The following is a 20,070-nucleotide window of genomic DNA, read 5'->3' on the forward strand; positions in this document are numbered from 1 at the left end:
TCATCAGGGATGATCCCCTGGAGAGGGGAGTGGCTATCCACTCCACTATTCTTGCATGGAAAATCCCACAGGCAGAGGAGCCTGGGGTCGCAAAGAGTCGGACCTGGCTGAGAGACTAACGCTTTCACTTTCACTTTAGACTTAACGGTCTTTTATGGGCTGGTCTGGGACCCTAGAACCACTTATAACGATCATTTCTACTGGAAGATGTGGAGTTCCAAACGACCGAAACATGATATTTTATATCTCAACCTGTAAGGTGAAAAGCATCTGTGTGTACAGATTTTAGAGGCAGTTCCCTGTTATAACCACAGGATCGGAGAATACACGTGTGTGCAAAGACATCACTGATGACTAAGAACAACACAGCTCCATTCGGAATGACTTCAGATGCTCAAGTATAGGTACAACAAGAGAACAGAGCCATGAGCTGATTTTTACCATTTTAACTTTCGTAAACTCTTAGTATGTAGCTATCCATAGGGCCCAGACAATTCCAAATTAAAAGTCCAGGGAAACAGCATCCTGCCAAACTGAGCCAGATGAAAACTTAAAACTCAGATCTTCATATACGTTTCATATCTTGTCTTAAAACATGACTGTTACCTTTTGAAAGAAACACACCGAGATTTCAATAATGAAACTAAATTCATCTAAAATTGCTAACGAGTCAAACCGCTCTGCCCTGGAGACCACCCCTGGACCACTTCCCCCTTCCGTCACTTCCCTCCTGTCTCCTGGATCCTGCTCTTTCTGAGGCCTTCTCTACACCTGACGCCTCCTTCTGATCCTGCCCATAGATATGCCCAAATCCTTCTCTCACACGTCCCAGTTTACTCCTTCCTCTCCTCGGGCTTCTTCCCCTGATGGGGCAGATACACTGGAACACGGCTAACAGAGAAAGTGTCCTTATTTAACTTATTGTTTTTGCTTGGTCACTAAGTCATGTTCAACTCTTTTTGCAACCCCATGGACTGCAGCCCGCCAGGCTTCTCTCTCCAAGGGATTTTCCAGGCAAGAATACTGGAGTGGGTTGCCATGTCCTTCTCCAGGGGATCTTCCTGACCCAGGGAGAGAACCCATGTCTCTTACATTGGTAGGTGGATTCTTTACCATGGAGTCACCTGGGAAGCCCTTATTTTATTACATCTCCTTCAAACCACCTGTCTTCTTCCTTCCACTAAGGGAGAAACTTTCTTATTTCCTCATCTTCCATTCCTTCCTTCTAACCTGGATTCTACTCCTAATATTATGTTAACTGACCTGCCCAAGGTCACAGTAACCTTCTAATTAACAAACCCAATTCCTGATTCAACCCTCTTCTGCCTTACTTCCCTGCTGCCATCGCCTGCTGTCAGAAAACTTATGGAAGTTTGCCTTTTATGATGGTTTTCTGTATGTTTCTATATTTTCTATCACTGTTAAGCAACAAATTAATACTCCTGATAGTAACTGTCAAAGAAATGGGACTGTAGGCATTTTTTTCTATTGAAAGAAGATACTTAAAATGTGTAAGATGTAATAAACCTTTTAAAGTACTTGAAGACAGAAGTGTTAATACTTTGTAAAGAGGAAACAAAAGTTACCTTTAGAATCTAATCATTACATGAATTTTAACTTGCACAGTCTTCATCTTTGTCAAGAGCATGATGTGAGAACACTCAAATTTTGGGGGATGAATTTATGGCTAAGTATGGGCCTGGGAAGAGCTACCCCACGCTCGAGGTCAGGGGCGGCGGCTGAGAGGAGCGACCCCACGTCCAAGGAGCGGTGGCTGTGCGGGCACAGGAGGGCTGAGGAGCTACTCCATGATCAAGGTCAGGAGGGGCAGTGGTGAGGAGATACCCTTTGTCCAAGGTAAGGACCAGCAGCTGCGCTTTGCTGGAGAAGCCCTGAAGAGATACCCCATGTCCAAGGTAAGAGAAACCCAAGTAAGACAGTAGGTGTTGCGAGAGGGCATCAGAGGGCTGCTGCTGCTGCTAAGTCGCTTCAGTCATGTCCAACTCTGTGTGACCCCATCGACGGCAGCCCACCAGGCTTCCCCGTCCCTGGGATTCTCCAGGCAAGAACACTGGAGTGGGTTGCCATTTCCTTCTCCAATGCATGAAAGTGAAAAGTGAAGTCACTCAGTCGTGTCCAACTCTAGCGACCCCATGGACTGCAGCCTACCAGGGTCCTCCGTCCATGGGAGACACACTGAAACCATACTCACAGAAAACTAGTCAATCTAATTGCACGGACCACATCCTTGTCTAACTCAATGAAACTAAGCCATGCCCGTGGGGCCACCCAAGACGGGCGGGTCATGGTGGAGAGTTCTGACAGAATGTGGTCCACTGGAGAAGGGAATGGCAAACCACTTCAGTATTCTTGCCTTGAGAACCCCATGAACAGTATGAAAAGGCAAAATGATAGGATACTGAAAGAGGAACTCCCCAGGTCAGTAGATGCCCAATATGCTACTGGAGATCAGTGGAGAAATAACTCCAGAAAGAATGAAGGGATGGAGCCAAAGCAAAAACAATACCCAGCTGTGGATGTGACTGGTGATAGAAGCAAGGTCTGATGCTGTAAAGAGCAATATTACATAGGAACCTGGAATGTCAGGTCCATGAATCAAGGCAAATTGGAAGTGGTCAAACAAGAGATGGCAAGAGTGAACGTCGGCATTCTAGGAATCAGTGAACTGAAATGGACTGGAATGGGTGAATTTAACTCAGATGACCATTATATCTACTACTGGAGGCAGGAATCCCTTAGAAGAAATGGAGTAGCCATGATGGTCAACAAAAGAGTCCAAAATGCAGTACTTGGATGCAATCTCAAAAACGACAGAATGATCTCTGTTCGTTTCCAAGGCAAACCATTCAATATTACAGAAATCCAAGTCTATGCCCCAACCAGTAACGCTGAAGAAGCTGAAGTTGAACGGTTCTATGAAGACCTACAAGACCTTTTAGAACTAACACCCAAAAAAGATGTCCTTTTCATTATAGGGGACTGGAATGCAAAAGTAGGAAGTCAAGAAACACCTGGAGTAACAGGCAAATTTGGCCTTGGAATACAGTATGAAGCAGGGCAAAGGCTAATAGAGTTTTGCCAAGAGAACGCACTGGTCATAGCAAACACCCTCTTCCAACAACACAAGAGAAAACTCTACACATGGACATCACCAGATGGTCAACACTGAAACCAGATTGATTGTATTCTTTGCAGCCAAAGATGGAGAAGCTCTATACAGTCAGCAAAAACAAGACCAGGAGCTGACCATGGCTCAGATCATGAACTTCTTATTGTCAAATTCAGACATAAATTGAAGAAAGTGGGGAAAACCACTAGATTATTCCAGTATGACCTAAATCAAATCCCTTATGATTATACAGTGGAAGTGAGAAATAGATTTAAGGGACTAGATCTGATAGAGTGCCTGATGAACTATGGATGGAGGTTCGTGACACCGTACAGGAGACAGGGATCAAGACCATACCCATGGAAAAGAAATGCAAAAAAGCAAAATGGCTGTCTGCAGAGCACTTACAAATAGCTGTGAAAAGAAGAGAAGCGAAAAGCAAAGGAGAAAAGGAAAGATATAAGCATCTGAATGCAGAGTTCCAAAGAATTGCAAGAAGAGATAAGAAAGCCTTCCTCAGCGATCAGTGCAAAGAAATAGAGGAAAACAACAGAATGGGAAAGACTAGAGATCTCTTCAAGAAAATTAGAGATACCAAGGGAACACTTCATGCAAAGATGGGCTCGATAAAGGACAGAAATGGTATGGACCTAACAGAAGCAGAAGATATTAAAAAGAGGTGGCAAGAATACACAGAAGAACTGTACAAAAAAGATCTTCACGACCCAGATAATCACGATGGTGTGATCACTGACCTAGAGCCAGATATTCTGGAATGTGAAGTCAAGTGGGCCTTAGAAACCATCACTATGAACAAAGCTAGTGGAGGTGATGGAATTCCAGTTGAGCTATTTCAAATCCTAAAAGATGATGCTGTGAAAGTGCTGCACTCAATATGCCAGCAAATTTGGAAAACTCAGCAGTGGCCACAGGACTGGAAAAGGTCAGTTTTCATTCCAATCCCAAAGAAAGGCAATGCCAAAGAATGCTCAAACTATCGCACAATTGCACTCATCTCACATGCTAGTAAAGTAATGCTCAAAATTCTCCAAGCCAGGCTTCAGCAATACGTGAACCGTGAACTTCCAGATGTTCAAGCTGGTTTTAGAAAAGGCAGAGAAACCAGAGATCAAATTGCCAACATCTGCTGGATCATGGAAAAAGCAAGAGAGTTCCAGAAAAACATCTATTTCTGCTTTATTGACTATGCCAAAGCCTTTGACTGTGTGGATCACAATAAACTGTGGAAAATTCTGAAAGAGATGGGAATACCAGACCACCTGATCTGCCTCTTGAGAAACCTGTATGCAGGTCAGGAAGCAACAGTTAGAACTGGACATGGAACAACAGACTGGTTCCAAATAGGAAAAGGAGTATGTCCAGGCTATATATTGTCACCCTGCTTATTTAACTTATACTCAGAGTACATCATGAGAAACAATGGGCTGGAAGAAGCACAAGCTGGAATCAAGATCCAGGAGAAATATCAATAACCTCAGATATGCAGATGACACCACCCTTATGGCAGAAAGTGAAGAGGAACTCAAAAGCCTCTTGGTGAAGGTGAAAAAGGAGAGTGAAAAAGTTGGCTTAAAGCTCAACATTCAGAAAACGAAGATCATGGCATCTGGTCCCATCACTTCATGGGAAATAGATGGGGAAACAGTGGAAACAGTGTCAGACTTTATTTTTGGTGGCTCCAAAATCACTGCAGATGGTGACTGCGGCCATGAAATTAAAAGACGCTTACTCCTTGGAAGGAAAAGTTATGACCAACCCAGATAGCATATTCAAAAGCAGAGACATTATTTTGCCAACAAAGGTCCGTCTAGTCAAGGCTATGGTTTTTCCTGTGGTCATGTATGGATGTGAGAGTTGGACTGTGAAGAAAGCTCAGTGCCGAAGAATTGATGCTTTTGAACTGTGGTGTTGGAGAAGACTCTTGAGAGTCCCTTGGACTGCAAGGAGATCCAACCAGTCCATTCTAAAGGAGACCAGTCCTGGGTGTTCTTTGGAAGGACTGATGCTAAAGCTGAAACTCCAGTACTTTGGCCACCTGATGTGAAGAATCAACTCATTGGAAAAGACTCTGATGCTGGAAGGGATTGGGGGCAGGAGGAGAAGGGGACGACAGAGGATGAGATGGCTGGATGGCATCACTGACTCGATGGACTGAGTCTGAGTGAACTCCGGAAGGCCTGGTGTGCTGCGATTCATGAGGTCGCAGAGTCGGACACAACTGAGCGACTGAACTGATACCTCAGAAAATAAACACTGATAAAAAGGGAGGAAGTTCTTTGAAAACATATGCATTTTATTGAATTGCCCGGAGTATTTTCTCATGTTAGGATTTCATAATTTCAATGAATATCTTATTCACTTTTCTAAGGCTCTTGCTAAATCTGATCAAAGAACAAAGGATCTTGTCATGTATTTGCGGACTAAAGCAAAACCCCAAAAATGTTCACTTTATATTCAGTGACTCATGAGAAGCTAAAAATGCAAGACACGGGGTTAGAGCTGCACAGAAGAATGATGCTTCCTGCCCAGAAGGAATTTGCTGTCCAGTTTATAAACCGCTGTATTTCAAACCAACCCTGTATGATATCCAAGTCATCTAGTTTGGGTCAGCAAAAACAGCTTAACTTAAATACCATGGCTTGCAAACATCAAAAGGCAAACATGAGCTACCCTCTTATTTTAGGGGAGTAACCTAGGAAGAAAAGGCCAGATAATGACAAGAAAATTATTACGTAAATCAAGGAAAAGCTTGATTCACGTGGCTGTACAAACTATAGTGAGATCTCTTGCTAAGGCAAACGATAACAATTTGGGCTAAGAGAAGATGGAAGGAGGAAGCAAAAGGCAAAAACGAGGTGAAGAGGATGGAGGTGCAGTAGCTGTCTGCTGCAGCTGCTCATCTCAACTTTGTCATGAACACAACTTACACAAAGTGGGCAGGTAATATACCCGAAAGGGGACTACTGTGCTAAGATGACCATGGAACCAGAATACTCGTTCATAAGCCCCTAAGCTCTTCATGTGCCACTCCCACAGGAAAAGTTGTAACAATAATCTTATTAATACACAAGAGTTCATATGAGGACACAGGTATGCTCCTTTATTTCTTCTGTGTCACATTTCCACACAGCTCAGATTATCTGCTCAGTGTTTGTCTTCCTTCTTAGATTAGAAGTTTTATAAGGATAGGATACATGACTGAATTACATGTTTGTATCTGCCTGCCAGTGCTGGAGATGCAAGAGACACAGGTTTGATCCCTATCCCCTGGAGGAGGAAATGGTAATCCGCTCCAGTATTCTTGCCTGGAAAAGTCTATGGACAGAGGAGCCTGGTGGACTACAGTCCATGGGGCTGCAAAGAGTCGGACACGACTGCACGACTGAGCACTCACACGCACAGCATCGTAAGAGAAGCAACAATATATGCTGTTGAATAAATGAATTAATGATTTCAAAACCCCATTCAACAACAAGAACTTTGGTCCCTGATAGATAAGGAGCTATCATCAGCTGTTTATCGGAAAAGATGCCCTTCAGAAGAGCTTTCCTGAAACTAATTTCAATAGTACAAATTAATTCCTCATTTTATAGTGGGGCATTAATAGATTCTATTTCCTTTTAAATATCAATAAATCAAGAAATAAAAGTATATACATATTATTTAAAGCATGACATTGAACAACCACTAGAACTAAAATCAGGTTACCAATCCTCAAAATTATCAGAAGAATTTAAATGGAAAGCTCAGACCTGAAAACAAAAATATTGATACCAGAAAATGACAATAAAATACAAAAAACAGTATATAAACATAACGATAGAATCAAGACCAAACATATCTATAAAATAAATAAATGTAATGATCAACTCGGCTATAAAAAAGAAAAAACCATTGGATCAGATAGAAAAAAAATCAACTGCATGTTTTATGCAAAAAAAAAATCTCTAAAGATAAAGGGACTCAAAAAACTGACAATGACAATGAAGAATGAAGAAATAGCAAGCAAATATAGAATGAGAAAACAGAAGTCTCAATATTACTAGAAAATTACTTTAAGGCAATAAGTGGGAAATAAGACAAAGCTTAACCTATTGTGTAACTAGCTTCTATAAAATAAATAGTATCTTAATAAGTTAATTTGGCTTGCTATGGGGAAATAGGCATGTATAGACTGAGTTCAAAACTTGCTAAGAAAGCTCCCCCCAATACTTCATTCCACCTTTCATCTAGATACTACCAACATCAGAGAAAAGATGATACAACAGATACTACAAAACTGAAAAACATTACTAGAAAATATAACACCATTTGAATACTTTGAATAATGGTGAACAACGTATACCATTAATTTGAAAATTATGGAATGCACAAGTTCCTAGAAAAACACATTCTCAAAATCGTTATAAGAAATAGAAACAATGACTATTCACCCATGTACTGATTAAATATATTGAATCTGCAATTTCAAGCCTCCCCATTTAAAAACAACAAGAAATTAGGCTGAGATGACTTCACAATTAAGTCTTCCAAACATTTAAAGAAAAGTAGCAACCTTACACAAACTCTTCCAGAGAATACTGAGAGAGGTCACCTCCCAGCTTATTCTACAAGGCCAATAAAACCTTGATACTAAAGCTTGAGAAGAAAATTGTGAGAAAGGAAAAATGCAAGTCAATCTTGTGACTGTAAATGCAAAAAATCCTAAACAAAATAACAGTAAATCTAAACAGTGATAACACATCATGACTACACTGAGCTTATTAATCCAGCAATTCAAGGTATGTTCTCCAATCAAAAAATCAAGCACTGCAATTTCTCACATCAAGCAATCACTATAATTCACTATGTTAACAGAATAAAGGACATTTTATCATTTAGCTAGGTAGAGAAAATAATTTGATAAAATTCAATATACATTCATGAAAAACATTCTTAGTAAACTAAAGTGAATTTGCTTAATTTGAGGATATTTACCAAAAAAAAAAAAAAGCTATAACAAGCATATGTAATGGAGAATCATTCAAAATATTCCGATATTACAATAACCAATGAAGATATCTGCTATCACTTTTATCAAGATTATACTGCCATTTCAAGCCAGTGAAAAGAGACAAGGAAAAAAAAAATCATATGTTTAAGGATTGGCAAGGAAGAAATAAAACTCTTGTGTGTAGATGATATGTTTGCTTGTTCATGAATAAGGCTGGAGAGACTCACTGATTATTTAATAAGTTAATTTAGGAAGATAACTGAACACACATTATATAAAATTTAGCTTATTTCCACATATTAACAACAAACTAGAAAAAATTTTAATGTAATCAGAATAGCATCAAAAAACAACAAATATCAACAAATAAAAGATGTAACAGATCTCTAGACTGAAAACTATAAAATGTTAATCCATATGAGGTTAGTTAATTATAAGACTTAATATTGCAAAAATGCTAATTCACCCCCAAATTGGTCTATAGCTTTAAATCCTGGCAGGTTTTAAAGAAGACTACACAAGCTGACGGAGAAGGCAATGGCAACCCATGCCAGTACTCTTGCCTGGGAAATCCCATGGATGGAGGAGCCTGGTGGGCTGCCATCTATGGGGTCTCAAAGAGTCGGACACGACTGAGCAGCTTCACTTTCACTTTTCACTTTCATGCATTGGAGAAGGAAATGGCAACCCACTCCAGTGTTCTTGCCTGGAGAATCCCAGGGATGGGGGAGCCTGGTGGGCTGCCATCTATGGGGTCGGCACAGAGTCGGCCACGACTGAAGTGACTTAGGAGCAGCAGTAGATGAGCTGAGTTTAAAATGTACGTGGAAATGACAATAGCCAAGACTAACCAAGATAATCTCAAATGAAGAATAACAAAGCTAGAAAACTTAGACTATTAGATATCAAGTTCAACAAAACAAACAGACCAATGAAACAGAACAGAGTGTAGAAACAAATTCACATCTACAAACAGACCAAAGGAACAGCATGGACCATAAACAGACTTTCACTTACACGCTTCATACATCACAGAGGTGACAACACAACGCAATGGGAAAAGAATGGTCTTTCAGTAAATGTCAACTGGATATCCATTCAGGAGAAAAGTCAGTCCACCTCGCATCATATACAAAAGTCAATTCCAGATGGATTAAAGACCCAAATGGAAAAGTAAAACAAAGCTTTCAGAAGATGGTATGAGGGATATGTTGCTAACCTTAAGTAGGCAAAAATTTCTTAAACATGTCACAGAAATAAAAGGAACAGACTGATGAAGTATATTCTTTACTTCTTATAACTTGAAGTATTACATATAGAAAAATGTAAAAAAAAAAAAAAAGTTTACAGTTCACTGAAGTTTCACAAAGTAAACACACTCATGTAATGACCACACAGATCAAGAAACAACATCACCAGCAACTTAGAAGCCCCCACTGCCACACTCACCCAGTCTCTAGCCCACCTCCCAAGTCTCTTAAAATCATGAACTTATACTTACTGAAAAAACACTATAAGGGAAGTGGAAAAGGTTAAGCCAAAAACTGGAAGAAGATACGTGTGACAGATCTGAGAAAGTACTGATACTCAGAATATGCAAAGAACTCCCACAAGTCAATGAAGAAAAGAAAAACACCATTAACACAACAATGTGTAAAAGACTTGAGTAGACGCTTCAAAAGAAAGGATACCTATACAGCCAACAGACATACAGAGTGCACAATATCATTAATATCAAGGAAATGCAAGTTAAAACTGAAAGTATCCCTGAACACAAATCAGAATGTTCAAAATTTAAAGACTGATCATATCAAGCGCTAACAAGAACTGGAAGCAAGTGCCACTGCGGGCAGAAGGTGGGAACTCTGTATAACCACTCTGGAAAACCAGACGGTAGCATTTAATAAAGCTGAGCGTACGCATACGCTTATGACCCGAAACCTCTACTCTGGTATAAACCCCAAATCAAAAACACGTACTAGAATATTCACGGAAGCAACATCCATAACAGTCAACAAGACAGACAGAAACTGAAATTAACAACAATAAGAGAATAGTCAATGCAGGGAACAGAGGACAACCAAACACCAAACAAAAAACATCTTTATAATTAATGGATTCAGAGAGGTAAGAGTAGAGGTTGTAGCTATAAAATAAGAATAGCAAAACTTTATGTACAAACCTGCTGCTGGAAATTAAAAATAACATCACCAAAATTAAAAAAAAAATGATAAAAAGTTAAAATCAAGAAACATTCTGGAAAGTAAAACAACAATCATAATAAGAGAGAAAATACAAAAGTAGAAGTATGAAAATTCTAAGATGGCTAATACACAACTTATACAAAGAGAGAATGAAAAGATAAGGGATTCAGCAGAAGAGAGGAAAAAATGACAAGAACATTTTCTATGCAAAGGGTAAACATTTCCCTCTATCGCCTACTAACTGCTCAGTGAATTAAAAAAGGCCTACAAACACATGTCAGTGAATTTTTTTAAAATCATACACATACTAAACATTTTCAGAGAGGAAAAAAAAAAAAGACCATGAAGGAGGAGCAGACATTCTGCAGAGCACTGAACTTCTCTTTGGCAAGACTGAAGACATTCTCAGGGTCAAAATAAATGAATACTAAAGTATCTTACGAATTTTCACATAGAATGTCTTTAAAAATCCATGGCTTTAAAATTTATCTTTCATCTAGAAAGTTTCTTCTAACAATTAAAAACAGTCCCTTTTGATTATTATCAGAAAGATGAGCTCTAAGCACTGACAAGGATGAAGAGAAAAGGGAACCCTCAGGCACTGCTGGTAAGAAGGTAAACTGGTGTAGCCATGATGGAAAACATCATGAAGATTCCTCAAGAAATCAAAAACTGAACCACCACACAATCCAGCAATCCCACCCCAGGTATGTATCCAAAGGAAATGAAATCAGTATCTCAGAGACCTACTGCACCCCCCATATCCACTGCAACTTTATTCACAGTAACCAAGACACGGAAACAAACTAAATGTCCATCAATGGACAAATGAATGATGTATATATAGACACACACTGAAACACTATCATCCTTAAAAGAAGGAAATCTTGCCATTTGTGATAATGTACACAAACCTTGAGATCGAATGCTAAATGAAATAAGGCAAAAGGAGAAAGCACAAACTGCATAATCTCATTTATATGTGGAATCTCAAAAACTCAAACTCATAGAAATACAGAGCAGAATGGTGGGTTGCCAGGGGCTGAAGAAGGGTAGCGAATGGCGAGATGCTGGTCAGAGGGTACAAACTTCCAGTTAGAAGACGAATAAATCTGGGGGATCTAAAGTACGTCTGGTGACTACAGCTATCAACACTGTACTCTATACCTGGAAGTTGCTAAGAGAGATCTTAAATGTTCTCACTATCACGACCACAACAAAAAAATGTTAATTATATCAGGAGATAGATGTATTAACTAACTTTTTTTGTGGTTATCACTTTGCAAAGTATGCTGCTGCTGCTGCTGCTGCTAAGTCGCTCCAGTCGTGTCTGACTCTGTGTAACCCCACAGACGGTAGCGCACAAGGCTCCCCCGTCCCTGGGATTCTCCAGGCAAGAACACTGGAGTGGGTTGCCATTGCCTTCTCCAATGCAGGAAAGTGAAAAGTGAAAGTGAAGTCGCTGAGTCTTGTCCGACTCTTAGTGACCCCATGGACTGCGGCCCACCAGGCTCCTCCATCCATGGGATTTTCCAGGCAAGAGTACTGGAGTGGGGTGCCATTGCCTTCTCCGTATTACACCTTAAACTTATATGATGTTACATATCAACTATACCTCAATAAAGCTGGGGGAAAAAAACATTAAAAAAAAAAAAGACATTTCTGGAAGGGAGGAAAGGAAAGTTTCATATCCTTTGAACAAAGAATTAGTTAACAAAATAAAAAGAAAAAAATCTAGGATCAGATGGGAGATTTAAGCCCACTTCTTCAGTGATTTAAATATTTACTTTTGGGTAAAAAAAAAAATTAATATTCTGTAAGAAATGTAATTTATATTCAAAGACTATCAGAAACACCTAAAGCCCAGCAAGTTTAATTAAAAGGAAGAAGTAAAAGATGAAGCTCAAAGACGAAATTTCTTTGATTGGTGGGTTAAAAAAGAGAAAAAGCAAGAGACCAGAAAGTGTCAAAGATGACAGCATTAAAGAAATAAGAAACAGACATATGAGATCTTCATATACTGAAAGAAGGATGCTAGGAAAGACACCCTTAACAACAAAATCACAATTCAATTGGATTAAAAAGAATTTAGGATGAGATTTACATATCTGGCCAGACAAGGATAGTTCACTGATCTTACTGTTTGGAATAACAGTCTTACAGTTGGTAGAGTTCCCTCCATCCCCACCCCAGGTTTCTTTTTAATCTAATAAAAAGACAAGCATGTGCTAGATATGTTTATAGTGTATATAAAACTGGCTAGCTACTTACACTATCATGACCAGGTTTTACGAAAGTTATTTTTACTTTATAATTAATCACAGGCAGAAATCACTGCCGAGTTCTGTTTAATGCACTTTTGTTGTGCCCTAATTTGCGCTTTTAAAATTAAGGCATTTTCAAGGAGTTAATATATTAGAAATCCACAATTCACATATTTTAAAGAATTCAAAATAGACTGCCATATAGATAGACTCAGGCATAGGAGTTTTGTTACAAAAAACAGGAATTATTAATTTCTATGATTGCTTCACATGTAGACTAAACATTTTAAACTGATTCAGGGTAAAAGATCCAAAAATCAAATCCTAATTCTAGGTCTCAAAATTCAAGACTCCAAAAGGAATTACAAGACCACTAGCTTAAATATCCTAAAAGAATGTGGTACAGTTAAGGTAGAGACTCCCCAGGCGGTCCAGTGGCTAACTCTGTGCTCCCAAAGCAACGGGCCCAGGTGTGATCCCTGATCAGGGAACACATCCCTCATGCCACAGCTAAGACCTGGCACAGCCAAATAAATATTTACAGCTAAGATAAAAAACACTTATATCTACAGGAACCTCAAAAAACAGACACCTCACTGGCTAATTTATTTACTCTACAATCAGAATAACTCCTCCAAATGAAATATCTGGCAATTCATATTACTAATCTAGTTCGATGAAGCTATGCAAAAGGTAGCAAAACTGGAAGAATTTTTGCCCATGTATTTTTTTGCCTATCTCCTCAACAATAATAGCTCATTAGCAGTCTTTTGCCATATTAATGTCAAAATATAATTAAAATCAGCATCTTCCTTTACCAAAAGACCCACATCTAAACTGGAACAGTCAGGATGACAAGATCACGATTTCGAAAACACCAAAGCTGCCTCTTTACCATTTCCCTACTTTTACTCAAGGCACAGTCTGATATTTTGAAATCCTACGAGGGGGACAGCAGTCAAATATGACCTCAGTGCTTATGTTCAAGATGAAGGGGGAGAGACAACTAGTGTCTCAGTATAATCAAAAACATCCAGCAGAAACTGTCAAATGACGAGAGGACAATGTGAACAACAGTCCAAGCATCTGAAGAAGTAACCTCCCAAATAATTTTTAACACTTTCTATGAAAGCGCTAAAGTGAAGATAAAACCCTCCAAAAATCTGGGTTAAAAATGACATGTGTTTTTGTATGGGGGCTGGGGGTGGGGATTTGATTTTTTGACAGATCTTTTCACTTGAGCATAATCTCATAAACCTTAATTAAAGAAGGAAAACTTAAAAACTCCTCAATGTACCAAAGAGTAAGGAGCAACTAATCTGGTTACTTCAGCTGTAAACATCTAGGTTGCCAATACCTCTATAACCAGATAAACACCCAGTGAATCTAATAAGTACAGTTTTTAAAATCTGTGACTGAACTTAGGTGCAGAAAACAAACTCCTGTTAAAATGACCATAATGTGCTATTTGGTTTGTCCTTAACGAAAATATTTGTTCAGAGACTACTGAGAATGATTTGACAAGGGCAAAGGGGGTTAGAATTTACTAAATGCTATCTGTTCTCAATGAGACAACTCAAGTTTTCGATATGGAACTAACATTACGCATTATTCCACTTTCTTTATCTTTGTGGCTTTTTGAAGCAAACTGTCTTACCCAATTACATACTCGTGGAGTTTTCAATTAACAAAAAAATCTTTACAAAGAAACAATTTTAAAATCACCAAAAAGCCAAAGGACGAGATGTTCAAGACTTTAGACAGTACCTAAGAAAGAACACAATCAGGGAATGGCTCTGTCAAGGTGGGCCAAGTTCGGAATGGCCGCGTTCCTTCCCTGTTGGAATGAATACACTCAACTGCCCGTGGCTGGTGACTAACAGTGGGTGCAGGAGTAAAACAGAAGGGAAAGCCTGGCACAGGAAGCTGAATGGCCCACAGGAAACCTGAGTGGTGACAAGAACCTAAAGGCACATGCAGGTATGCATCTTTTATATTGGATGTGATACACTTACATGGCCCCTGTTGAATCTCTTGGGGACCAACAGTAAAGCAAGTCTAGAACTTCAAATCTTGAGACATCTATAGCAAGATGCTGATCCAATGTGGCTCCAAATATCTTCTGTTTTCCTGGCTCACCTGAAGAGGAAAAAACACTACAGAGGATGTGGGAACTGCATTTCTTTAGGTAGCTTCTTCTAGACCAACTGTCTGAAAGTTTTGGCCCAGTCCTTTATGAAGTCTGCGGATGAGACACTCGAGGGACTAGTGAAAAACAAAATTCAAATGAAAAGGTGGAGTGAGACATCCAAAAGGGGAATACGAGAGGCAAAGATAATGGTCGTAGGTAAATCAGCGTTTCTAATCCGTAAGTGGGAGGAGGAAGAGAAAGGAGAGGAAAAAAATGCACCGAGGTTTCTCCCTCCACTCCCTCACCCCAGTTGCTACTAAAATTTCACCAAGCACCTGAACTTTTTTTACCACAATTAGGGAGTGAGTGCGCAAGATTACTTGGAGAGTTTAAGTGTTTTGCCAAGTCTCCCTCCCCGGGCTGTGCGGCATTATTAAGCGGCAGGGAGGCCTTTCAGTAATACTTATTTTCTGAGAAAAGATTCTGGTGGAATACAGCTTGAAGCAATAAAGAAAGAGAAAAATAAATGCCATTTATACAAAAATGGAAGTCACAGGACAATATACCCTATTGACAAAGTTTATTTACTTCTGTTTTTCCAAAGGGGAGGGACTGCTTTCATGTAATAAGAAATCAGAACAAAAAGTCGTTTTCAAATAATAGAAAATATTTTTAAACTTAGCAACACAAACTGCATGCTTCTTCCCCTTCGGAAATATTCTCCCTGGAAAGATAATCTTTAAAAAAATAGCTAAGATGAGCAGAACCAAGTCTGAGGTACGTTCACACAAAAGCATAAAAAGGTAGTCCATGAAATTAATTTTTTATTTTTTTTAATTAACTTAATTTTTTCTTAAAACATTTTATCTAAATATTGTCTTAGAGCTATTCTCCAGCATTCATGTAATAGCCTAGGATATAAAACAATTTTCTTTCCAAATATATTCCATTTTAGCCAGAGTTAAGTTGAACTATGACTGGTAAAGATACCAGAATTTTCTGAAAAATAAAACTGGAGAACCAACTAGATCCTTACCTGACGTGGCTGTTCATTCATTCGCTGTGGATCGGATTTCACTTTATTACTAGGATGATTTGTGACTTTGGTTACTGGTTGCTTGAAAATAGATGCTGTTTGTCTAATTGGCAATGTTGTATTCAAGTCTGGTTTACCCTGTGGATATAAGTGTTTTAATTAATAAATACTATATATAAATATCATTAATTACTTATTAATTCAGTATCTATTACTTTAACTTGGATTATTACCAACTTCCCAATCTCAGCATTTTAAATACTCTGAAGTATATTTTAAACACTTTATTATGTAAGACTTATGTGAAGTTTCATAATAAAAAGTGTCATGTTCTTTAAAATGTCAAAAAATTCTCTATATAAAATTCATAATTGATTTGATTAACAAGATACTAGCAACTTTTAAGCAAACAAATATATATTTATGGTTGGGTTATACAAGAGGAAGGAGGGCTTTCAGGTCAATAACCAGGAAAGCAATCATTTCTACATTCTGAGAATGGAGGAAGATAATGGCGTTCTTGGCTATTAAAATATAAATTACCTCCTCAACTGTTAGGGGTCCAGGCTTACATAAAACCACAAAGGTTAACCTTCCCTTTTTTATATATATTTTAAAAAAAGGTAATTAGAAAGCTCTAATTCCCACAAACAAAGCTCAATTGAGGAAAATGTAATAAAATATTCTTTATCTTTAATTTTATAACACATTTACTTTTTAAAAAGAAACTTTAAATTGAAGTTTCAGAAAAGCAAGCAACATACTTACGGACTTTTAATCAACCAGTAAAAAAAAAAAAGTAGGATGTAAGATTTTTATTTCTTAATGAAATGAAAATGTGGCACAGAATTTCTATTAAATTCACAGGAAGTACTGTAACATAAGGTGTTGGGGGTGGGGGTGAAGAAAAAGAACAAAATGTGATTTGACTCATTCGGGCTTCCCTGGTGGCCCAGCGGTAAAGAACACGCCTGCAATGCAGGGGACATGAGTCCAAGCCCTGGGTCAGCAAGATTACCTGGAGAAGGAAATAGCAACCGACTCCAGTATTCTTGCCTGGGAAATCCCACGGACAGAGGAATCTGGTGGCCTATAATCCATACGGTCGCAAAGAGTTGGACATGACTTAATGACTAAACAACATCATTCTGATTTGGGCAAAAAAACAGAAAGGGTCAAATATATCCAAAAGCAATATATATTACATTAGGTATTTTTACTATAGAAGTGTACTTGATAAATCATCTACAGGATGTCAATGAACTTTAACTATCTCCAAATAAAAACTTTATCAACTTCCAGACTCCAAAATAGTGTTTCTCAAACTTGAGCATGCATCAGAGTTACCCAGGGGGCTTATGAAAACACAGACTACCCGGTCTCCCTCCTAGAAATGATGATTCAGGAGGCCTGAGGTCGGGCCTGGGAATTTGCATTCCAATTAGGATCCAGGTGATGCCGATGCTGGCCCAGGGACCACACCAGGGCACCACTGCTCTAAAACAAAGGCTGCAAGCCGGAGGCAGGGAGACCAGGTCTAACCCACAGAGGTGTTCTGCTCCAGTTTTTAGTCTCTTGAGTCAATGAAGCTAAGAGCCACAAATAAAATTCACATAAAATCGAGAATTCTAGCTTCTCTTAAAAACTCAAAGATCTAGAAATGGACTGATGTGGCCAAAACAGGCGATGACTGATTAGCAATGGCGGCCACTAGAGGTGTCCAGGGCTGTCGTTTTGCAAAAGGCCTCAGCTCACATGTGTGATACCTGTCTGAGCCCTACAGGTATTGAGTTTGTGACCTCTGCTTAAAGAATATCAGAAATTAATCTGATCATTATTACAGTTATGTTATTTGGGTGCCCTATTCAATGAGTCTGCACTCGCCCCCCCAATCCCACCCCACGCACACTGCTCTTCTGTACATGCTGGGCATGCTGGTCATTCCTTTCTCTCATTCACTTTTCTTCCAACATATGTGCTTACCTTTAAGAGGCACATTCATCTTAAAAAACTCTAACAATACCACTTCCCAGGCATTTCATTTTCTTATCTTTATGTTTTGTTTTTTTTTTTTTAAACTTGATTTACAGGTGTGGAAACTTGGCCAACAGGCTGCAAAATAACTACTTAGGATTCCATCTCTAAAGAGTGTGAGGCCCAGGAATGTGTAGTTTTAAAACTCTCTTGGTAATTCTGTGATGTGCAGAAGGTTTGGATCCCTCTGATTTATGACATCAAGAGCATTGTAAGACCCTAAGTGAAGCCAACCAACTTGTATCAGTCAGTATTCAGTCCAAAAGACGCTTAACACATAATGGCTTACAAAGAACTCTTCCTGCCACTAATTTGTTATAGGCAGTATCTACCACAAAACAATACCTTGCTTGGTTTTAACGTTTCTGTACTTAAATAAAGAATAATATACTCTGCTGGTATTAGAACAAAGATGGGATCAGTAGACAAAGAAACACAGAGCAACTATTTATATGAACAAACACAGTCGAGCCTGTAAGGTTCTGTTACAAAGAATGACTGGAGGAAGCAGAGACTAGCTTAAACTATTCAAAACTATAAGAGGGAAAAAACTATAAAATCCTGAATCCACACAGACTAGAAGGAAGCCTGAAACATGTAAAACTACTGGTGCTACAATGCTAAGACTAATTTTTTTTTCATTATGTTTGTGATACAATAAAAAATTAATCTATTGGTTAAAAAATGTCACTGTCTGACAATGACAGCTTACTGCCCAGGGGAGCGGAACGAGATTTTTCAAGAGTATGCAGCATTGCTCTTCTGTTGAGCTTATTTATATTTTATTATTTTTTCTCTTTTAAACTGGCCTGAAAGCCCTGAAGAAAGAATTTTTCACTAATTAATTCTTTATTCTACAATAGTAAAGTAGTCGCTCAGTCATGTCCGACTCTTTGCAACCCCATGGACTGTAGGCTACCAGGCTCCTCTGTCCATGGGATTTCCCAGGCAAGAGTACTGGAGTGGGTTGCCATTTCCTTCTCCAGGGGCTCTTCCTGACCCAGATATTCTACAATAGTATCATGTAAAATAACCTGAGAAGCTGGACTAACTGGTTTACCCAGAAACTGTCACAAAAAAAGTAAATTTTATTACCATTCTCTCCTGAGGACTGTCAAAAGAGTCACTGTTAATTCACACCCAGTTGTCTGAGTTTTCCTAAATAACTACCAATCTGCCATGAACCTAGGAGTTATAAAGCAAACATTTTTTTAAACACATGATTATATTTTAATATAAATACAAAACACATTACAAAACATTATAATAGACTGATGGCAATAAAATATGGTATTTCATTTGTACTGCATGACATCCTCAGTCATAAATAAGTTCTTAGAAACCAGTAACACTGGTACACCAAGGGAAATGAAAAAGAAGAACAAAATGAAATAACGCAAGTAACTAGTAAGGATTAAGCATATATGAAGATGACCAAACTGAACAATAACAGAAGCAGAGCGATTTCTTTGTAACACCATATTGCCAAAGATTAAAATCTAACATTTGTAGTTTTAGGAAATATACCCACATAAACACTGGTGGATACAATAATGGTCATTATAGTGGTGGTTATTTTAGCATTCTTTTTGAGACTCTTGCACATGTGTGAGTTCAATACTAAAACATGGTTAATATATCTGTGTATTGCTACATAACAATCTAAAAACGCAAATGTGAATTACTGAATAGAAAGTTGTCTGGAAAATCACAGCAAAATTTTAACCTTACTGTATAAACAGATCAGAAAAGGGACTGCTACTATTTTTTGCCTTTAAAGTACTTTTTTTCAAATCGGACAAGATTAAAGCTATTCGTGTATTTGAAATATTCCCTTTCGATAAAGGAATAAGTGAAACAAAGTTCCTTATATTATAAAACTAAACTGACAGAAACACATATTCTAACAGTTTCTGATCTTTGATATATCTTCTCAGTACACAGGCTAGCACACAAATAAAAGTTCACTGTATTTTATAATAATGTGTATATTAAGTTGTGAAGTTTTCAAATAACTCAAATAATTGTTGACAGTTTATTCTCTCCCCCCTGGGATGAATACAAAAATAAAACTTCCTAAAAATTTTTTAAACTTTTATATCTTTCTAATAAATATCTGAGATGGCTCTTAAAACTTCAAAAAACAAATATACAATAAAAATTAATTTTAATCAAGGACAAGGAGAAACAAATTTCCTTTTGAAATGGTTAACAGTGACTGATTCTAGCCTTAACCATCTGATGTGGATCTGAACTT

At 38.3% G+C, this 20,070-nt stretch overlaps 1 protein-coding gene across 1 annotated transcript in view; it reads right to left on the bottom strand.

Annotated features, from left to right (window-relative positions):
* Positions 1-20,070, bottom strand: part of MBD2 (methyl-CpG binding domain protein 2) — a 67,815-nt gene that overhangs the window by 17,803 nt on the left and 29,942 nt on the right. The window contains exon 3 of the mRNA XM_027526389.1: positions 15,780-15,917. Within this exon, the coding sequence (XP_027382190.1) occupies positions 15,780-15,917 (138 nt within the window). The remainder of the gene's footprint in view (positions 1-15,779; positions 15,918-20,070) is intronic.

Source organism: Bos indicus x Bos taurus, chromosome 24 (genome assembly GCF_003369695.1).
Source record: "Bos indicus x Bos taurus breed Angus x Brahman F1 hybrid chromosome 24, Bos_hybrid_MaternalHap_v2.0, whole genome shotgun sequence".
In the NCBI taxonomy this organism is placed as follows: Eukaryota; Metazoa; Chordata; class Mammalia; order Artiodactyla; family Bovidae; genus Bos; species Bos indicus x Bos taurus.